Source organism: Tachypleus tridentatus, chromosome 10, assembly GCF_004210375.1.
Source record: "Tachypleus tridentatus isolate NWPU-2018 chromosome 10, ASM421037v1, whole genome shotgun sequence".
Classification (NCBI taxonomy): domain Eukaryota; kingdom Metazoa; phylum Arthropoda; class Merostomata; order Xiphosura; family Limulidae; genus Tachypleus; species Tachypleus tridentatus.
Genome location: NC_134834.1, coordinates 86336853 through 86357028, shown reverse-complemented (window position 1 = coordinate 86357028; position 20176 = coordinate 86336853). Strand labels below are relative to the sequence as shown.

The 20176-nt window shown below is 34.5% G+C and overlaps 1 protein-coding gene across 2 annotated transcripts in view; it reads left to right on the top strand.

Moving 5' to 3' along the window:
• The window catches only part of LOC143229792 (inactive tyrosine-protein kinase 7-like), a 93687-nt gene that overhangs the window by 18613 nt on the left and 54898 nt on the right, over positions 1-20176 (top strand). For both annotated transcript variants that reach the window (XM_076462579.1, XM_076462578.1), the window contains exon 2: positions 4708-5019. In XM_076462579.1, coding sequence (XP_076318694.1) covers positions 4708-5019 — 312 coding nt within the window. The remainder of the gene's footprint in view (positions 1-4707; positions 5020-20176) is intronic.

Here is a 20176-nt window from a genome sequence, read left to right as displayed (position 1 = left end):
ATCTAGTAGGACCAAACTTGGCAGGTGGACTGGGGTTTTCCTTGTTTTTATTGTGTATACTTTCTATAAAGGGGGACTAAAACGTGCCCGAAGATTATCAAGGCATTAGGGGGGATGTCTAAGAGTAGGTTTTCAGTTGATGAACCTGAAATGAATCCTGTCCCTAGGGGCACCATGTTTGAAAATATGTTCACACCCTATCAGGTGTTATAAACACATGTTGAGCGTTTTTGGGGCAAGACGCTGTTTTTATTAATTATTTGTTGTGTAAGATCTTTAAATTTGTATTCCTTTTAATTATAAATACATGTTGTACACAAATGTCGTTTACAAGTTATAGATAAATATTCATTTTTATAGAGGTCGTCGTAATCAAATAACCCTGTTCAAGAAATGAAAATAAAAAAATGCGTTGGGAGAAGTTTTTAAGTGTACAGTTTTTAACTTCAGTTTAGGATGCATAAAAACTTAAGCTATGCTATAAGTTGGCTAACTGAAAAATTTGTGCTAACCAATCACAAACACATTTCCATGGTTACATGTGGTGAACTACGCATTCTGGAAGAACAAAGCGATATTTACATTCAAATAACGTGAACATCTCTGTACGAAAACCTGTTAACGTTGTTCTGTTAGTAAAGATACTAAAAATATTTCTTGTGTGGTAGTGAAAAGTCAGTATCGCCTATTGGTCAGTATACAAGTAAAATAGTACAACGCAAACAAAGACTGGAACTGACACAGTTTTGTGTAGTTTGTCGTTTACATCAGGCCTGGTTAATTTAGGTTTGAACGCTTTGTAAGTTTCGGTTATGTAACATAAACTTGTATGAACTGGCTTAACATTTCAGGTTGACGAATATCTAGTCAAACATTTTACCAAGTTTGTTTGTTTTTTCAAAACAAATTAGTAACGTTGTTCCATTTGTGAAATCCAACAACTGTCAATTTGTTATTGAAAAAAAAAATCGTAAGCTTGATAATTGTACAAATAAATAATACAAATTACTGCTTAGAGTCTTTCTCAGATTACATTATTTTATAATCCACCATTAACAAAACTGCAAAACAGTTTCGTGTTTATAATTTCTCACTAACAAAATAAACTTGATGTGGTTAATTTTCCATTACAAAAAAAGTGTACATCTTAGAGTTAAATGTTTAGCGCATGTTATTTATATCAAACATTGAAATTCACGCAAAACTACGCGATGGCTATCTGCGCTAGCCGTCCATAATTTAGCAGTGTAAGACCAGAGGGAAGGCAGCTAGTCATCACCACCAACCGCCAACTGTTGAGCTACTCTTTTACCAACGAATACTGGGAATGGCTGTCGCATTATAACACCCCCACAGCTAAAAGGACGAGCATGTTTGGTGTGACGGGGCTTCGAGCCCGCTTGCTTCGCATTACGAGTCGAGTGTCTTAACCACCTGGCTATACCGGGCTAATATTTTTATAACTAGGTAATATTTTCATGGCTGAGCAATAAATTAAACGATTAACATTTTCAAAAAAATTATATGTTTGGTATTTAATAAATAAAAATGATAAAAATGGAGTAAATTTCAAATGTAAAACAATCACAAATAAACTATAAAATATTATTCGTTTTTCTTCAGTATTGGTAAAAAATTCACCCAGAAGTTAGCAGTGGGTGGTTTTGACTAGCTGCCTTTCCTCTAGTATTACGCAGCTAAATTAGGGACAGCTAGCGCAGATAGTCTTCGTGTAGCTTTGCGCGAAGTTCCAAACAAATTTTGAGTGAAAATGTCATGAGTGTTGCAACAAAAAAGCAAGAGACTTTAGTTGATAAGTTTGTCTACAAAGAAATACTTCAATAAAATCCACTCTGATGTATCGATAGCTCATTTTAAAACTAAAAACTCAATAGAATCCCTTTTCTCACTATGGTGATCATCAGTATAAGTACATTGTTCTAGTACTATCAGAAAATTCCAGAAAAGGTCAGAGGAACTAGGAGTTATACCTGCCCGAAGGGCGGATATTCCTGCTAGCATATAGAATAAAACCAATAGTGCTTTCAATGTATGCTTATTAGCCGTTTGATGTAAAACGTTCGTCCTACGTGTTTAAAAAAATCGTAAGATTTTATTTTATTTTAGCTGTTAATGTCTCAGAAGTGATAATGTTTTCAACGTAGGTCTCAGATTTTCGTTTTAAAAGTTAAAAGCAGAGCATTAGAATGACGGATATTTCAAAATGTGTTTGCACCGTCCGAAGTCCACTATGTTGAACGCGTTTTGACATACACTTCTTTGAGTATGTACGAGTGATTAAAGTCGGTTTGAGAGGGTTTTCATTACTGTGAACTATTCATTATTTGTCTGAGTTAGACGCAAGTAAATAGTACACAGAGAAGATCAGAGAAACATAACAATCGACTGACTGCATGTACAAAACATTGCTGTATTCTGGCTTAAAGATTACTGTATTGAGTCATAATTTCAATCATACACTTTTAGAATATGTTGTTCCACGCGTGTCAAAAATACTTCATTTCCTTATCAATGTTTTGATGCACTCCAAGGAAATATGATGTTACTCGTTCGTTTTCGAAATTTTTCTTTGAATCTGTGCACAAAAAACTGTCTTGTGCATTGTCTGAAGACTCTACATGTTAATTACCAAAGGCAGTAACAACAGGTACTCGTGTCGTTTGCAAGTTATTGTCCTTATGGTCATCAGCAGTATAGCACGTGCAGACATTAGACGTTAGCTGGCTGGATTGTGAATCGGAGGGTCCAAGGTTCGCGTTCTGTTACCGCAAAATAGTGCTCAGCAAAGAGCCGTTGGTGAGTTATAAAAGCCATGACCAAGTAAAGGATAGGAGCAGTTGTTCTCATGAATCTCTACAGCCAGTGGCTGTAGTCTTATTATTTTATCGTAATTTGCATTACGGGCATATACGTATATTTCGCTAATAAGATTGTAGTGGATTTAATCTAAAATAAACAGGAATAAAAATATATTGATGGAAAATGTAAACAGCAAATGGGATCCATTCTCATTAATTCTGGCTGACAAATTATTCCCGAAGTTTGGTTGGCATCCCAAAGTCTGGAATAGGTTTTCAAGTACTATAATAGGGTCTAAGTTGGGGGTCCTCCAGCAGGACAGCGGAAGTCTACGGACTTACAACACTAAAATTCAGGGATCGATTACCCATGGTGGCCACAGTAAATAGCCAAATATGGCTTTGCTATAAGTCAAACAAATCGTTCCCAAGACAGGGTGTTTGTATTAAAAAACACTCATTCAGTTTGAAACACTTAAAATGTATTTTAATGACCAAATTAGCGTTGTTTGCGACTTCTAGAAACTGTAGATTTGTTACATAAAATAAACAAAAGGGAATCCTTAATAGCCGCGGCACTTGAAATTACTTTAGGCGGGATTTGACTAAATTATTTTGTGATACTTTTTTTTATTAGCTATATTTTGTGCACCAGCAATATCACGCGTGGAGCGCGCGCATACCAAATTCGATTTTATTACTCATCGGGACTTCCACCAGCCTACCCTCAAATTTAAATTCTTTTAGACAGGATTAGAGTAAATTAATTTATGAGACCTTGGGCGTGGTCAAATATACCAGTCGAAAGGAATTGAACTCCTGAGTTCAAAACTGTAATTAGATCTTAAATCGGCCAAGAGATAACGGAGCTATAAGCTAAAAGTTTATATCAAAAAAACTCAGTCGTTTTATGAAACGTTATGCTGCGGCTAAAAATTATCTCTGAGAATGGGATACAGTGTGAAAGTTTGTAACAATAAGTGTGTAGAATGACCTTACCCAAAATGGAAACATACTACGTGTAAATTTTCTGCTCTGGTCAAATCCCATTATAGTCGATTCGATAAGAGTACCCTTAAAGTTGGCAGTGGAAACTATTAGCAGATTGTGTAGCCTTATAGGTTCAAAAAGTATGAACGAGACTAGTTCATATAGCCCTTGTATAGTTTGTTGTTGTTTTTTGCGCGAGAGAAAGAAACTTTTATTATTTTATAGTTTAGATAACATATATAAACCTTCAACAAATATTAAGTAAGATGACCTGGCATGGCTAAGTAAACCGGTGCTCGACTCGCAGGTTCGAATCCTCGTGCTACCAAACGTGCTCGCCCTTTAACTTTAACCCATGGGGGCATCATTATGTGAGGGTCAATCCCACTATGTGTTGGTAAAATAGCAGCCCAAGAGTGGTAATGGGTGACGATGGCTAGCCTTAGACTGCTAAATTAGGGACGACTAGCCCTCATGTACCTTTGCGTGAAATTAAAACAACAAAACATTAAGCAATGTATAATATACAAAACAGTATCTTTATTTAAGCACGAATCAGTACTGACTGTTTTGCCGGGGATTCATAAATACTCGTAGTCTGGTAGAATGTCTGTATCAATCTTTGTTTTTTTAGTTTCTTTGTCATTGTATATTCTATATGTATAAGGCAACGTATGATTCTTTTTTATATTTTTTCAAGGAAAACTGTATATTTTTATTACTCATATAATTAAGCAACGGGATTTTGTATTATTTGCCTCTTCATTTATCTAAAATGTATCCCTTACTTGCCTTTAAAAGAAGATCTAACATCCTACATTTTAAGTGAATGATAAATCAATGTGTGTCTTTGTAACTTCTCCAGTTGAAACATCAAGTGATCAAATTATTTTTCTAGGTGTCCTGTTTAGAGTTCCTGGAGTATCTAGTCAGGATGATGTCATCACTGTCCACCCTAAAGACCAAACTGTGATCAGTGGGAAACCCACCACCCTCACTTGCAATGTCACCACTCTTCAAAACCTAATGGTCCACTGGACTCTCAATGATAATCCTATTGAAAACAATACTCGCAGGTTCCAGAAGTCCACTAACCTACATATCACTCGAGTGGACAGAGTCCAGGACCTTGGAGACTTCCGGTGTGTAGCTACTGACGTGGACAACGGGACTTCTGTGAGGAGCAGGCCAGCACAGATTGACGTGCAATGTAAGTTTAAGGATTTAAAAGTGTCCTTCCAAAGCGTGATTTATTGTTGACAGTTTGTCTATAAAACGTGGAAATAATACTCTTCAGCTGTTCATTTTTCAGTACTATATTAATAAATAGCAAAAATTTGACATTTATCCTTAAGAAGTGATTACAATAATTTCTAACTGTTTTATCAGAAATAGGTTATTCTGTCAGATTTTATAATAGATAACAGAAATTAGTTTAAAAAAACAAAATAATTCAATCCTTGTAGGTGTTCGCTTCGTTTTACTAAATTTATAAGAGGTCGTCGAATTGGTAAACATTAGATGTAGGTTGAAAGTGGAACGACTATTTGTAACAACCTAGTAAAACTATTGTTATTCGCAAAAAAAAAAAAAAAAGATAAATAGTGATTGACCCAATATTTATTTATATGATTATTAACACAATAAACCAGTTGTCAGCCATGTGACTAAATTCATATTGAGCATTTGGATTTGTTGCTAGAGGTCTGAAATTATTTTCTTGTTTTTCTCTGTACCAAATATTGAATGATTTGGAACATTGCTTTGAGTTGTATATAGCAGTTTAATTTAACCAAGTCTGTGAAAGCTAATTTAGTTGATATCAAACAAGTGTATTGTTTCTCTTCTGTATTTATATTCGCTGAGAGTAAAAGTTTCCTTTGAGGAAAATAGCAAAAGATTAAATGTAAAAACTGTGTTCTTGTTCTTCAATTGAAACCGGTTTCATAGATTTAGTGTGTACTCTGCAGATATCTTATTGTTTAATGGTAAAGTTTTAACACATGCTTGTAAAATTTTACCACTAAACACAAATAACTAATTAAGTGAAAACTGTTTTTGTTGTCCAATTGAAACCTGTTTCATAGATCCAGTGTCTGCTCTATAGTTATCTTATTCTTTAATGGTAACGTTTTAACACATGCTTGTTAAAATTTTACCACTAAACACAAATAAACATCTAAAGTTCAGCCACTGATGCTACGACTCGTCTTTAGTGAAAATATACTTTTACAATACAAAAATATTTATAAGCACACATACGTTCCAATTATCTTGAACTAAATCATTTTTTCTTTAAGCATATTTAAATTGCCCAACATGTCTCTGTTGGCCCTTAATTTAATAATTCAACCAGTTTTTGTTCGTTTTTTCAGATTAATAACCTGCCATTTTTATGAAGAATCTCCCTAAGGTTTCAGATTTCGTGATTGTGTTAGTTTTTAACATGACAAGTAATCTACGCCTTGTTTCGCATGTCTTTTTTTTTATGTTATCGCTTCCATTTCGTGATGGTGTATTCATATACAAAGATATAAAACTTTATGCGAAACATTTTTTAGATCAGTTTCACGTAAAGGTTACTGGAATATCACGACCTCCGTGTCGAAATTCATTCAAGTAAAACAAGAAAGGGTCAAGATAATTTGCATGTCTTGTTAAAATTAAATTTTAAAGGCGGACTTATTGAAGTGGAAAATGGGTGTCAGTTTCTTCTTTTTTTTGTAACATTTTAAAATATATTACAGCAAAAAAGTATTTAGACTTATATGTGCGAATTGGCGATTCGATGTGCATGTGTAAGAAATAGAAATAGAACCATCTAACGTTTGTTGAGAAAACCTTATTAACATTATAATGAATGTAATGGCGCTTTAAAAATTAAAAGTACAGATATTACTTGCAACGTAGTCAAATAGTAAATGAGAAAAAATGTGGAACGATATATTTGGTGATTAACTGTAAAACGTATGTGTTTAATTAAAGTTTACCTAATAATAACTTATTAGGCCTAACAAGGCTTATAGTCGCCTTATCGTTCATTTTTAAATATTGACATATAATCGCTTCCTTAAATTTATATTTTTGACTTGTACTCATCACCTTTTCGAAAACAGTCCAAGTCACGTGACCTGAAGTTCCCGGATTTATATCGATCGCTAAGACCAAAACAACACAAACTATGGTTATCAGAACTTTTATGTGTCAAAAGAAAACTAATCTGGCAGCCTAAACTTAAAAGAGTTGGGATAAAAACGTGATCGGTAAAATTTACAAAATAAAAATGGTTTAATTAACAATTTTGGGCAGTACTGGTGGTAAATTATAAATATAGCTTTGATACATAAAACCCTGATGATCGCATTTTTTACATTTCCTCACTGAAAGGGAGGGTTACAAGCAATATATACTTCTTACTATCCAACCAAACACACTCAACCATGAACATTTGGAGGACAGATTGAATTTCAGACGTAAACTAACCAAAACGTTCTTGATTCCCTTTATCTTATTTCCTTAACTGTCGGACAAGCTTCGCGTGGAACAGGGTAAACCGAGTTCATTGAGTGCTCTACTAAAAACGAATGTCACGTGCCTGGTCGTTAGAACTGTCCAGCTATTTGTTATACGTTGTTTCCCTCCGTGGCCTTGGTCCTTATGGACGAACAACAGCGAATAAATCGACTTAGGAGAGTTCTGGATTTTTACTGTGAGACGAGGTTGATTCTCTTTTCTGGTCACGTGTTTATACAATAATTGAAAAGAACTCACAAATCATCGGCATGCGTTGAAAGCGAATTGTTAACGTTTTAGCTCAGTAAAGGTAGAGATGGTGCATTCAAATACAGGTTAAGCTTTATTGGTTGCTATAGAAACAAAGCCAGATAAAGTGCAACATGCGTGTTATACATAACTGACCTTCATTGTTTGGCCTTAGTAAAAACTTCAGATATATCAGAGTACATATGTTGAACATAAAAATCCATGGTAGTAAAGGGAAATGGTGGATATTATATTAGTCAAAAGTACATATTCCATACAATGTATTTTCTAGTTATTGAGCAATACCGAAGTTAAATATTAGTGTCAAAACAATGAAACTTAAAAGTTTAAATAGAAAATTCCGTTGTCTACAGCTTGGAACTTTAAATACTTATCAGCCATCTGTATTTTAATAAAATATTTAGCTATTAATTGGTTTTATAAATGCTTGAGGTAACGTATTTTGTTTCTTACTCTTAATATGCGTTGAAGCAAGTAAGCGCTATCTACCAAAACAGTTGAAATTTCTCGGTGTGCGGGATATAATTTATATATATCTTTTTCTTTCAAGAATGAATAAAATACAAATATCATGAAGTGTCAACTTCGTAGTAAATTCGCGTGCGTTTATATTGTCAAAAAGACTTGTTATTTTTCGCGTAACCTGTTGTTAAGTTTACCACACGCATATCTTTTGTTGTTTTGAATTAAGCACAAAGCGACTTAATGGGATATCTGTGCTCTGCCCACCACGGGTATCGAAACCGGTTTTTAGCGTTGTAAGTCCGCAGACATACCAATGAACCACTGGGGACACATATGTTTTGAGTAAGACTTTTTATCATATTAATGTACTTTATAAATAAGTTTCATACATTCCAAAGAAGCTATAATTTACACTAGATATATCGTTCCATTTTAGCGCAAAAACTTTTAATTTTTATTCACTTAAAACTTAATCACAGAGAACTATTTTTACATTCCTTTAGAACCATACATACATCAGATTATATAAATATTTTTTACAAGTCACTATTTCACTAGAACTTCATAGTGTGTTACTAGGAGTCGGTAATGGACTAACCATTTAGTTCAGTTGGTTGAGCACTGGCAGAGACAGTGAAGTAATGGAATTGAAATTACTACACTACATTAACTTTGACAAATAGGGATTTGTAAATAAGCGTGGTATTTAAATAATAAGTAGAAAAAATTACATTGAATTTAAAAATAAACCCTCGTTCTTAGTGGTATTTCACTCTACTGCTTAATTTATACAAATACGCAAGAGCCAGGTGTTTAGGGCTTTCGACTCGTAATCTGAGGGTCGTGGGTTCGAATCTCCGTCACACCGTGGAAGCATTATAATGTGACGTTCAATCCCACTATTTGTTAGTAGTAGAAAGAGTTGGCGGTGGATGGTGATGACTAGCTGCCTTCCCTCTAGTCTTACACTGCTGAATTTGGGACGGATAGTGCAGATAGCCCTCGTGTAGCTCTGCGCAAAATTAAAAAACAAACGAAAAGTTTCCTCTTTTGAAATTTAGTAATATTCACCAACATGCGCCTATTTAGTATTCGTCACATGTAACCAAGATAAAACAAACTATTTTGACACCCCGTTCTTTTAAGGCACTATAGTGGAGGTAATTTACGACCAGAATACCTTTCGTGAAAATAACCCTGGTAATAATGATGCAGATGGGGCCAAACGGGACTTGGCTTTTTAAACACGTCTCCAAAATGTTTATGCACCATGTTACTTTAGTGTTTAAAACTGTCGTTGTTACGTAGTCACTAATTTGCAAGTCACACACACGTCAACAAAACTCCAACAGTGTTACAAGTAATTCGTGTATTTTATGTGGAAATAAATTATGTATATTTTCTATTAGCCGTATTCTCACACTGTTTTAACACACAAAAATATGAAATTACCCAATACATGATTTGTGGTGGGTGTAGAACAAGTCGATCATTTAAGGGTTAACGTATTAAATATGTTTTTATTTTGCTATAGAAGAATCTTACAGAATGTAAGGCTGCTACAAGCATCTAGAAGTGTATATATTTTATCGTAGTCCGTTTTTGCATACTTTAAGGCATGTGGCATTGATACTTAACAAGTGACGGCTGTAAAAATAAAAGTTAGATCCTTCCTGTTATATATAAGAAAAAGTTAATTTAGGTGAGATAGTAATACGTGATGAGTGATTTGTCAGTGAAGACAAACCAGTGAAAAACTGGGAGAATGTCATTTATTTGAAATGTTCATTGCTTAAGGAAAATAAAACAAAACAGAAATATCTGTATACTTGACTCCCATTAACGTACTAGTTAATTTATTTATAACTTCGCCGTTAATGGGGGCCTAATTCCCTAATGATGTAAGTTGAAGTTGTGTTCCAAGTTTCACTGTGTCGGTATATGGGTATTGATGTTAAATACCCAGGAGGGTCAGGTACATTTGACCTCTTCCTCCCTCCCGAACGATTATAGCGTCTGTCTTTAGGGTTTGTTTGTTTTTAAAGCTTTGGGCCAGAATAAAAGTATAACATCATACTCAGGCCCATTTCAGGGCACAGTCCATGCATGGACGAACAAGAAGTTTTTGTTGTTGTTTTTTTTTTCCTTTTATTATTTCTCTTGTGTTTTTTTTCTTCATTTTTATTTTTTATTTTTTGTATTTTCATATATATATATATTTTTGTATTTTTCTCCTTTTTCTTCATAGAGAGAATGTTACTACTACTTGTAGTAACACACACACACACAAAAAAGAAAGTAAGAATAATTTTTATTATTCAATACTTGAATAATAATTCAAAAAGAGAAAAAAAAATAAAAATAATAATGATTAAAAAAGAAAATAATAATTATAATAATAAAAAGAAACAAGGACTAAGTGTCTAGTGCATAGTGGTCAGCTTGTGTTACATTTCTTAAATATATGTTAAAAGGGGAGAGGTATTTAGGACTATTTACATCATGTACGTGATATCTGTCGAGATCACACATTAAGTCATTTTTATGCCAATTCTTATTGAAATATTTTAGAGAATTATGCAATAGTCTTTCAGATATTGTGTCTATGTTTGCATACTTGTGCATGAATGTGGTTGAGGTGCTACGTGGTACTTTATATGCTGAAGTTAGTACTGAATTTTGTATACGTTGAAGTTTCTGTACATGTGTGGGTGCTATGTTAATCCATTGACTAAATTCAGTTTTTTAATCACCATTTTATATCTTAAACTTCAGAGAGATTGTTTGTTTTTTGAATTTCGCGCAAAGTTACTCGAGGGCTATCTGCGCTAGTCGTCCCAGTTTAGCAGTGTAAGACTAGAGGGAAGGCAACTAGTCATCACTATTCACCACCAACTCTTGGGCTATTCCTTTACCAATGAATAGTTGGATTGACCGTCACATTATAACACCCACACAGCTGAAAGGACAAGCATGTTTGGTGTAACGGGGATTCAAATCCGCGACTCTCGGATTATGAATCGAGTGCCTTAACCATCAGGCCATGCCGAGCCTTATTTTGCATGCCATGTCTTTGATGACATAAATTAAGACACCTGGCCACGCCGGGTCCTTTAGTGAGGAAAACAATAAAACAAAGAATACGTAACGTAGTATAATATTGACAAAAAAAATAAGCTGGCAATGGTTTAATAAAATCAGTTAAGGAAACCCTCGAAAGAAGTTTATGGAAATAATTGTCTATCGTGTTTTTTTATCTTTTTCTAATTCTACTTTTCCATTTTATTTGATATTTTGAACGACGCAAAAACGAAACAACTTGATTAAGGACGAAGTTAACGGACGGTTTACTGCATTATTCGATTAAACACCACATTTAATAAAAAAAAAACACGGTCATTAAAGACGCTGAGGTAAATATATTCTTACAGAGAACAACTGCGGCTATATTATGGATCGCGTGTTCCACGCGCCCATAAAATTTACGAGATAAATAAAAAAAATTGTACCTGCAAATATGAATTGTTAAATATTAAGGAATTTTTACTTCAACAAATCTAACTATAGGCAACAGCATTGAGCTAAAATAGGGATTTGTAGTTTGAGTAATCTACGTATCTAAAACCTTGGTTCCTCACTTTTGTTTTACGATCCGTATTTACAGGTTTTTAAATTACCAATTTTGTATTTATTTATTTTGTTTGCTGGCTATTTTATATTCTACTATGAACGTAGGGCTAGCTGATATGGTAGCCATCTTTATACCAAGTTCATGATGAACTGTAGTTATTAACTGTTTGATCGCATCAGCTCGAGATGTAAAATGTTAAGCTGCGGCTACAGATTGTTATGTAAATTTGTTTGAGAATAGGGTCTGTATAACTAAATTTTCCAAGTATAATGCACAGTATTGAACAAATATACGCCTCAAATAAGACACACACCCACCCACCACGAAGCGCGTATAAAAGCAGTATTTTTCAAATAAAATATATTCGTATAAAATGTCCTTTTACACAAACCTTCGTATATTTTAAAGCAATTATTCTACGAATGTGTGTAATAAAATTTAATATTATGCGTATTGTTTTTTTATTCTATCATTTCATACAGAGGTTGGCTTCCTAAGTACACCGACTGTATAGTGTACAAAGCATTGAGTATCTACATTTACAGTCATCTAATGTCCATCTATGTGTAAGGTTTTAGAAACTCTTTCATCGAGCCCACTTTTATATGGAATGAAGGTAATAGGTTGTGTTTGTGTCACCCAAACGTTCACGTTCAATATTTTCGATCCTGTATCAGACTGACTCTGCGTGATCAATACTTCTGTATCTAGAGCTGATTTCATGCTCTGCTGTCCCACTCACACCCAAAAAAACAACATGAAAACTTTGTATAACCGCATTGTTGACTCAACAACATACAAAGAACTCTTAAGTCTCCACAAAATAGCCAACCACGTTCTTTATATGTAACTTTATTAAAAGAAATTCAAGGTCTTCAAGTGACTCGCATCAGCAACAGAAACAGATGCATATGTGTTACCATTATGAAGGATAACACCTTTTAAATTTGTTTTGAAGAAATCAATGAATAATCACCACTTACCTGATTCATAGACTGCATCTTCTAGCATTGAGTTTAATTCAGCAATATTATTTGAATAAATTAGTGAACCTTTTGAGATAAGCATGGTATCAACTCGTACTCACGATTTCTGCACCAGTAAAATGATGTCCTCTGGAGCAAGTATGTTCTTAGCCCGAAGTCTGGACCCAAAAAATCTCTGAAAAATCCTTCATATGTTTCAGGTTGAAAACAATCCCTGTTATGATTGCTATTGATATAAGATTCAGAATCAGATGAAATTGTTTCAAGAGTCTTTGGTGTAGTAGCTACAGGTACATCAAGTCCATGAACCACAGGTTTTATAGAAGACTGAAGGTTCGCACAAGAAAGTTCATTTTTATTTCGATTGTTGTAACCATGCACGTTTGACGAACAAAAATAGCAGTCATTTCCGTGGTTTCTAGGCTAACGCGAGATCACTGGAACTTCAAAAAGCAAATACCTTTTCTTACCTTTAGTCCGTTGTCTCGGCTCTTCGACACAAACGGTGCAAGTTTTATTTCAAAATACGTATAATATGCTTTTTTTTTTGACGAATTTACTAATGTTTTGCTTTGTTTCTTTGCTACAAATACAACAAATATCCTCTTGTTGCCATAGCGACGAATAAATAATATCGAAAAGAAAAAATGTGAAAGTGCACGCACCAACAAATACTATCCAGAAATGGCATGTCATGCAGCCTGTTAACCGTTAATATACTAACGGTGTGCTTCTCGTGGGTTCTAAAACGATCGATAAGACTCTCACGTCTATATTGGTCCGTGAGAAATTTATAATCAGTAGTCGTCAACATTTTAAGCATAACAAAATGTCACCCGATTTCAGTGATAATGATTCACTTATGTTAAGGTACATTTGGCATTTTGTGAAAAATCTGCAAACGATGGATAAAAATTGATATAATTTTCGGATTCAGCGAACGGGGATCACCTAGAACATGTGAAAATTTCAAGACAAATCATTGCAGGCTGCTAATTCCTGTTTCACCCTGTACCTAAGCTTTTCAAAGAACACCAGATGTTTGTAAGGAAGCTAACTTAAAGGGATAATGAAAACATCGTTTACACCACCATTATGTTGTTTTTTAACTTGTGTGAAATATAAAAAAGTACATCAACTTTTTAATACTCCTACCACTTTCGCAGTACCTTCATTTGATATTCTACAAAATGTTTGGGTAGAATGTACCAAGCTGTTTCTGTTGTAAGCTGGTAAGACAATGAAAACAGAAATTACAAACGATACGTTTTGCCCGGATATATTTTTTCCTTGTAAGTCTAAAATGCGTGCTTTTTTTTAAGTGTTATTTCAACCGAATCTTTACTGTTTAAAATGCGTTTTGACCGAACGTTCTATTATGGCATTATGCAATTCCTTGCTTTCTCTATCATAAACCACTAACGTGGTTCATGATCAGTAGGTGTGTACAATGCTATTTTGATCAGTAAATATAACATCGTGCTTAATAACATACTTCTGCAGAACCAGCCAATGAGCTAAAGCTGGTTTTTTTGTGTGTTTTTTTTAAATTCGCGCAAATTACGCGATGGCTATCTGCGCTAGCCATCCGTAATTTAGCAGTGTAAGACTAGAGGAAAGGCAGCTAGTCATCACCACCCACCGCCAACTCTTGGGCTACTCTTTTACCAACGAATAATGGGATTTGCCGTCACATTATAACGCCCCCATGGCTGAAATGGCGAGCATGTTTGGTGTGACGGAGATTCAAACCCACGACCCTCAGATTACGAGTCGGACGCCTTAACCCACCCGGCCATACCGGGCTTCGCTGGTCTTGTTAACCTAAGATATAGCCAGGTTTAACTTGTTTATAAGGATATCAGTAGACATGTTTAAGGATTAACAGTAAATCATATAATCGAGCGCGTGCATGATGTGTGGGATTTACTAGGATAAGTAAAAGGTTTTATTAACGCGATATGTCATTTTACTTGAAGATGGAACGATTTGTATGGGATTTGTTTTCAAAACAAGTTTTCGAAAATTTTCCATTCAGTTTCTGTCATTTTTACCAAATACATAAAAACAATTTAAACATGTTTGTATTATACTTTTGCATTTTTTTCTCTGTCACATATATATTTTGTGTTCAAAACTGCTGATGCACAGCCTGTATATAATAAAAATAAAGATTCGGGTACAGGGCAAACACACCCAGACACACTCTTAGAGCTTATATGATGAGATTTCACAAAACATTGCTTCCACAGCACTTTGATGGGTGGAAATCTAGATTGGGTCTTGTCGTCGCCACAGTATTCCAAAATAGAACCGTTGGGTAAACGATTTTACGTATCTTAAGAAAAAAAGTCTCACATTGCATCGTTAAATCGTACATCCGGCAGATATAATTAGCTGACTGCGCATGCGTAAAAAGTATTGCATATTTCAAATCTTATAGCTTGAAGAGCAAAGCTACTCTAAAATAGCCAATGATATATAAAAAAGTTATTGGTTATGAAAGGATTCTTTAAAACGAAAGTATGTTCAACTTATAACAAGTTGGGCAGACTTATTGCTAATAGTATATCGTATCCTTTAGTAATGGTCTTGTAAAAAGGGAGCTCATCTCGCAGTCTCTGGGTCACGGGATCAAAACCCGTCACCGAAAACACTCGCTCTTTTCATCAATGGAGTCGTTATAAAGCACAGTCAATCCCACTATTCATTATTAAAGATCAGCTCATCATTTCAAAACTGGGGACAACTATCATAGATAACTTTCGAGAATCTTTGCGCGAAATTCGACCAACAAAACTTTAGCGAAATTGCATCCAGTTGAATTAGATGCTTGAGCAAGCCTGTATTAGCCTGCATGTTTTGCTGTTTTCGGTCATGAAATTTTGTAACGTTGGCGTGTTGTCCCTAAAAGGAACCGTAGTGTCCGTATCTATTTGGTTTTTGAAAAAATATATATCACTGAACTGTTTATACGACAAATTGCTTGTAGATCCATGTTGTTTCTTCCTTTTCTTTATAATGGTACAAAAGTCACACAAAAAAATTGAGAAGAAACCCTGTTAATGCTGATTTCACACAACGTGACTCCATCGGTAAAAACGTTGTAAGTTAATAGCTCGAATATAATATAAAAATATTACAATACCATTGTAACGGTAATAGAGAAATTGGTAAACGTAGATCAAGAGAATGATATCAATGTCATTGTAAAACTTATAATTATATTTTATGTGACTTACTTCTACATTCATACTGTGTATTAAAAGGATTTTGATGAACATAAAAATCGTAATTTGAAACCTTAAAATCTGGAAGTAGGTATAAGCAACCGTTACATTTTTGACGCTGAAGAATATACCTTTTTATCAATGACAAATACATCCATTGAAGTTTCATTAAAACATACACTGAGAAGCGTATAGGTGTAATATTACATATAACTTCAGTGTATTACTAGTTCACTTTCTCGCATGATAGCATTTATATTCCACAAAACGTTTGCTACAGACACACACGCCTTAAAGCTCCGATTCGTGATTGATCGCGCCAAAGGTAATTGGTTATACTTAATTTACATGAGAGACTAAAAAAGAAAATCTATCTTGTTTTTGTATGTTTTATCCGGTTAGCATAACACGTTTAGCTGTTATGTAGCAACGCCCACGTGAATGCCAGTAGAATCATAATATAAGCACAGAAACAATTGCCTCTATAATGGCCATCGGTTTGGCTCGGTATGACTCACCTTCTAGCCACCCCAACACAGTGAAACAATGGTCCCTGATCCGTAACTTTCCCTCCCTTTTATCAATACAATAGTTAAACTGCTAAATCACATTTATAAAACGAGTTGTCAAGCGAGTAGCTCTGTTAAACGAGAGTTATATTCCCTTCTTTATCCTGTGCAACGCTTTATCACCCATTCATATACCAGCCTATACTCATTGGATACGTCATGACCCATAAGAAGCGAGATCCCTCGTACGTGTTATGTGAGCACGTACTATATAGGAGGGACTAAGGAAGGGTGAGCGAGGAGGAAAACCTGAATTATTAAGCTGTGTGGATTGGAGTAATCTCCATTCCCAGACGCTCACCTACACCGTTTGTCTGTACGTGTGTTAATACTGAAGTTGTGCGAGACACGTGCTCTCGGCAACGATTTAATTGATCGTACTATATACATTTGTTTTCGTAGTGAAACAATATTTACTCATTTTTAGCATAATCATACCCTAAACTATCTTGTTTTGAGTTCTTCTTCGAGCAAGTAATAACTGTTTTTTATCCATTTTTTTTATAAACAGAGTATTAGTTAGTTAAGGTTTGGACTGAAACATATCAATTTATTAGACACATAATATTTAAGTATAAATAGCATGAAAGACAGTGAACAAAACGAACCAATGCCACGAGAAGCCAAAAGGTTTCACAAGGAATAACGATTTCACACATATTATTGTTTTATCTTACGTTTATTCAAGTCATTTCTTGTCTTATCTGAAAGTATCGTTTCAAGTGACAAATTTCGGGAAAAACACACAACAAAAGTTTTAGTAGTGTTTGAACGTGTATTTAAGTACATATCTTTGCACGGTGTGTTAAAGTCTAATGAATAGGTTAATAGTATAGTGATAAGTATAGCATTAAATAATGTCTAAATTGTGTTTATTTTTTAAGACGGAATAGTAAGTAGCATTCTAAAAACCACTGCTAAAAGAGGGCGGTTATGTAGTCGATTAGTGTAAGGCATCTTCATGTCGTCATGACACTGTGACTGAAAGGTTGTGATCAAGACATCAGTGTTTCAGCTTATAGGATACAAGTTCTTAGAAACATCCAGTTCTGCTGACAATACGATGAGGGACGTCTTTGTTTTTATGTAAAATTATACATACACAACATACGTCACACTTATGGTTCTTGTATATAAGTAAAACAGTGTAAACGACTTAAATAAAACTGATAATTACATTTTAATTGCTTACTCTGGTTCACATCATAACAGTCATACCACAGCCGGATGATGGGCCTTGGTATTAAGCGAAAGGCCTTATCGGCAGTGGCTATGGTAGACGTAGTGGGGTTGTTATATTGTAAAATATTTTCCTTTGCTTTAACTTATGAGTTATTATAATGTGTTACAAAAAAAACTACATCAAATTTATTACTGACACGTATAACTTTTTCACTTTTTTTAGAAACACAAAAGTAACTATTTTTGTGAAGAAGGGGTATTTTATTTTTTTAATGTAATGCATTATCTTGTTTGTTAAATTTTGTATGACTTCTAATACATTTCATGTAAAGTTAAATAAAAATTCACCCGTCAATGTTCTCCAAGTTTCAGGTTTCTTTCCACAAATAACTGTCAAACCTCACATGCGTCGTTTCCTTAATATCCCACTGCATGTTACGAAGTTAAAGTGCACCAGTTTTAATACATTCGATTTAAGATTTTGGTTACAAACATATATTGGCCCGGCATGGCCAGATGGATTAAGGCTCGCAATCGGAGGGTCGCGGGTTCGAATTCCGGTTGCACCAAACATGCTCGCCCTTTCAGTCGTGGGGGCGTTGTAATGTGACGGTCAACCCCACTATTTGTTGGTAAAAGAGTAGCCCAAGAGTTGGCGGTGGGTGGTGATGACTAGCTGCCTTTCCTCTAATTTTACACTGCTAAATTAGGGATGGCTGGTGCAGATAGCCCTCGTGTAGCTTTGCGCGAAATTATAAAACAAAAAAAAAAAAAAACATATTCGTTCTGAATTCCTTGCATTAGTAAACTATATGACACTTCATTTGTGAAATCCTACGTTTTCGGCCATAAGCACTGTGAGTTATCTCTAGAATTATCTAAGCTGAGAATATACTGACTTCAAAAATACTTATGCTTCATGTGTAGAACCCACAGACAGCAACAAAAGATCATCGTTCCTGTTGCGAAGACACTGTGGTGTTATTATGTAATATTTTCCAGTTTATGGTTCACTGTGTCTTTTTGTTATAATGTTATCTACGTGCTGGTTTTTGTTTCAGAACTCGCGTCTAGTTGGCGTATATTTTAATTAGTTATATATTAGAGCCATTTCCGGAAGGTCCTGTTAACGAAGCATGTAAACAGTAACCATTGACAACAAGTCACTTCAATTATTACTTCAAGATTTTATCACGAAACGCTGTCGTTTTTGCGTTAATTAGGGCTCCATAAATAATATAATTATAAAAGTTCATGATTTTGGTTTAGTAGTAAAAATTTTAGATTTTGCTCACAAAAATTTCTGTCGTGCAAGATTATTAGTTCCAAAATTTAAAACTTAATCCTTTTTTAAAGGAAAGCGTTGTTTGTTTGTTTGTTTGAAGCTAAGCACAAAGCTGCACAATGGGCTATCTGCGTTCTGCCCACCACAGGTATTGAAACCCGCTGTGCTACTGGAGGGCTTTTAGGAAAATAAATAACATTAAAATTAAACATTTTCTCAAGAAGAACAAAAACAAAACGCGTTTCTTGTTATTATATATTCGTAACATTTTAGGCTAAAAGTTCAGAATAAAATCTTTGTATTGCATCACCAAGAGTATATCGAAAATTTCTTCTAGAATTTTCCTACACGTGGAATCTCAGTTTTCGTTCCAAAAACAGTTAATTTTCGTGAATTATTTCATAACGTGATTTGTACACACACACAAAGAAACAAAAAAGTCCTCATATTCTGATAACTAAATAAGATTAAATGTATTCAGATATTTAACTTTTCTCACCGCGCCATCTGCCGACCACAATATATTATTAAAATTTATATAAGAAACAAATAGATAACCATGACCACGTGACCAGATCGCAAACGCTCGAGCTCCTTTTCTTTAATTGTGTTACTTTCTTGTTTCCTTAATGTATTCTAACTGGATATTGTATACACACACACATGTATATAGTTAGAAAAAACGTCTAATGTTATTAGCTGTAACGTTTAACACGCAGTCTTATATATTATATATATATCAGGTTTTTTGTTCTTTTTTAGAAGTAGGTGAAATACTTTCATCACTATACTGCGTATCTCATCTTAGTAGTTGATACAACATATAAGATACAGAAGTTATGACAACCGTTTGTTACAAAGTTTAACAGTCTTGTCTGTAATTTTTTTATCTAGATTACTAATATTGTTTTATTTCACAATTCACGATCAAATTCCCAGGTTTGACCAACTAAATGCCAGCTGGCAAGAGAAGTAAAATATTTAAAAAAATTACATCTATTTCGTTACTGTTAAATTATGTTATTTTGGATGTTTGTTCGTTTGTTTTGAATTTCGTGCACCTCCAACTCTTGGGCTACTCTTTTACCAACGAACAGTGGGATTGATCGTCACATTATAACGCCCCCACGGCTGAAAGGGCGAGCATGTTTGGTGTGACGAGGATTCAAATACGCAACTTTCGGATTACGAGTCGAGTGCCTTAACCATAAGGCATGCCGAGTCTTACTTTGCATG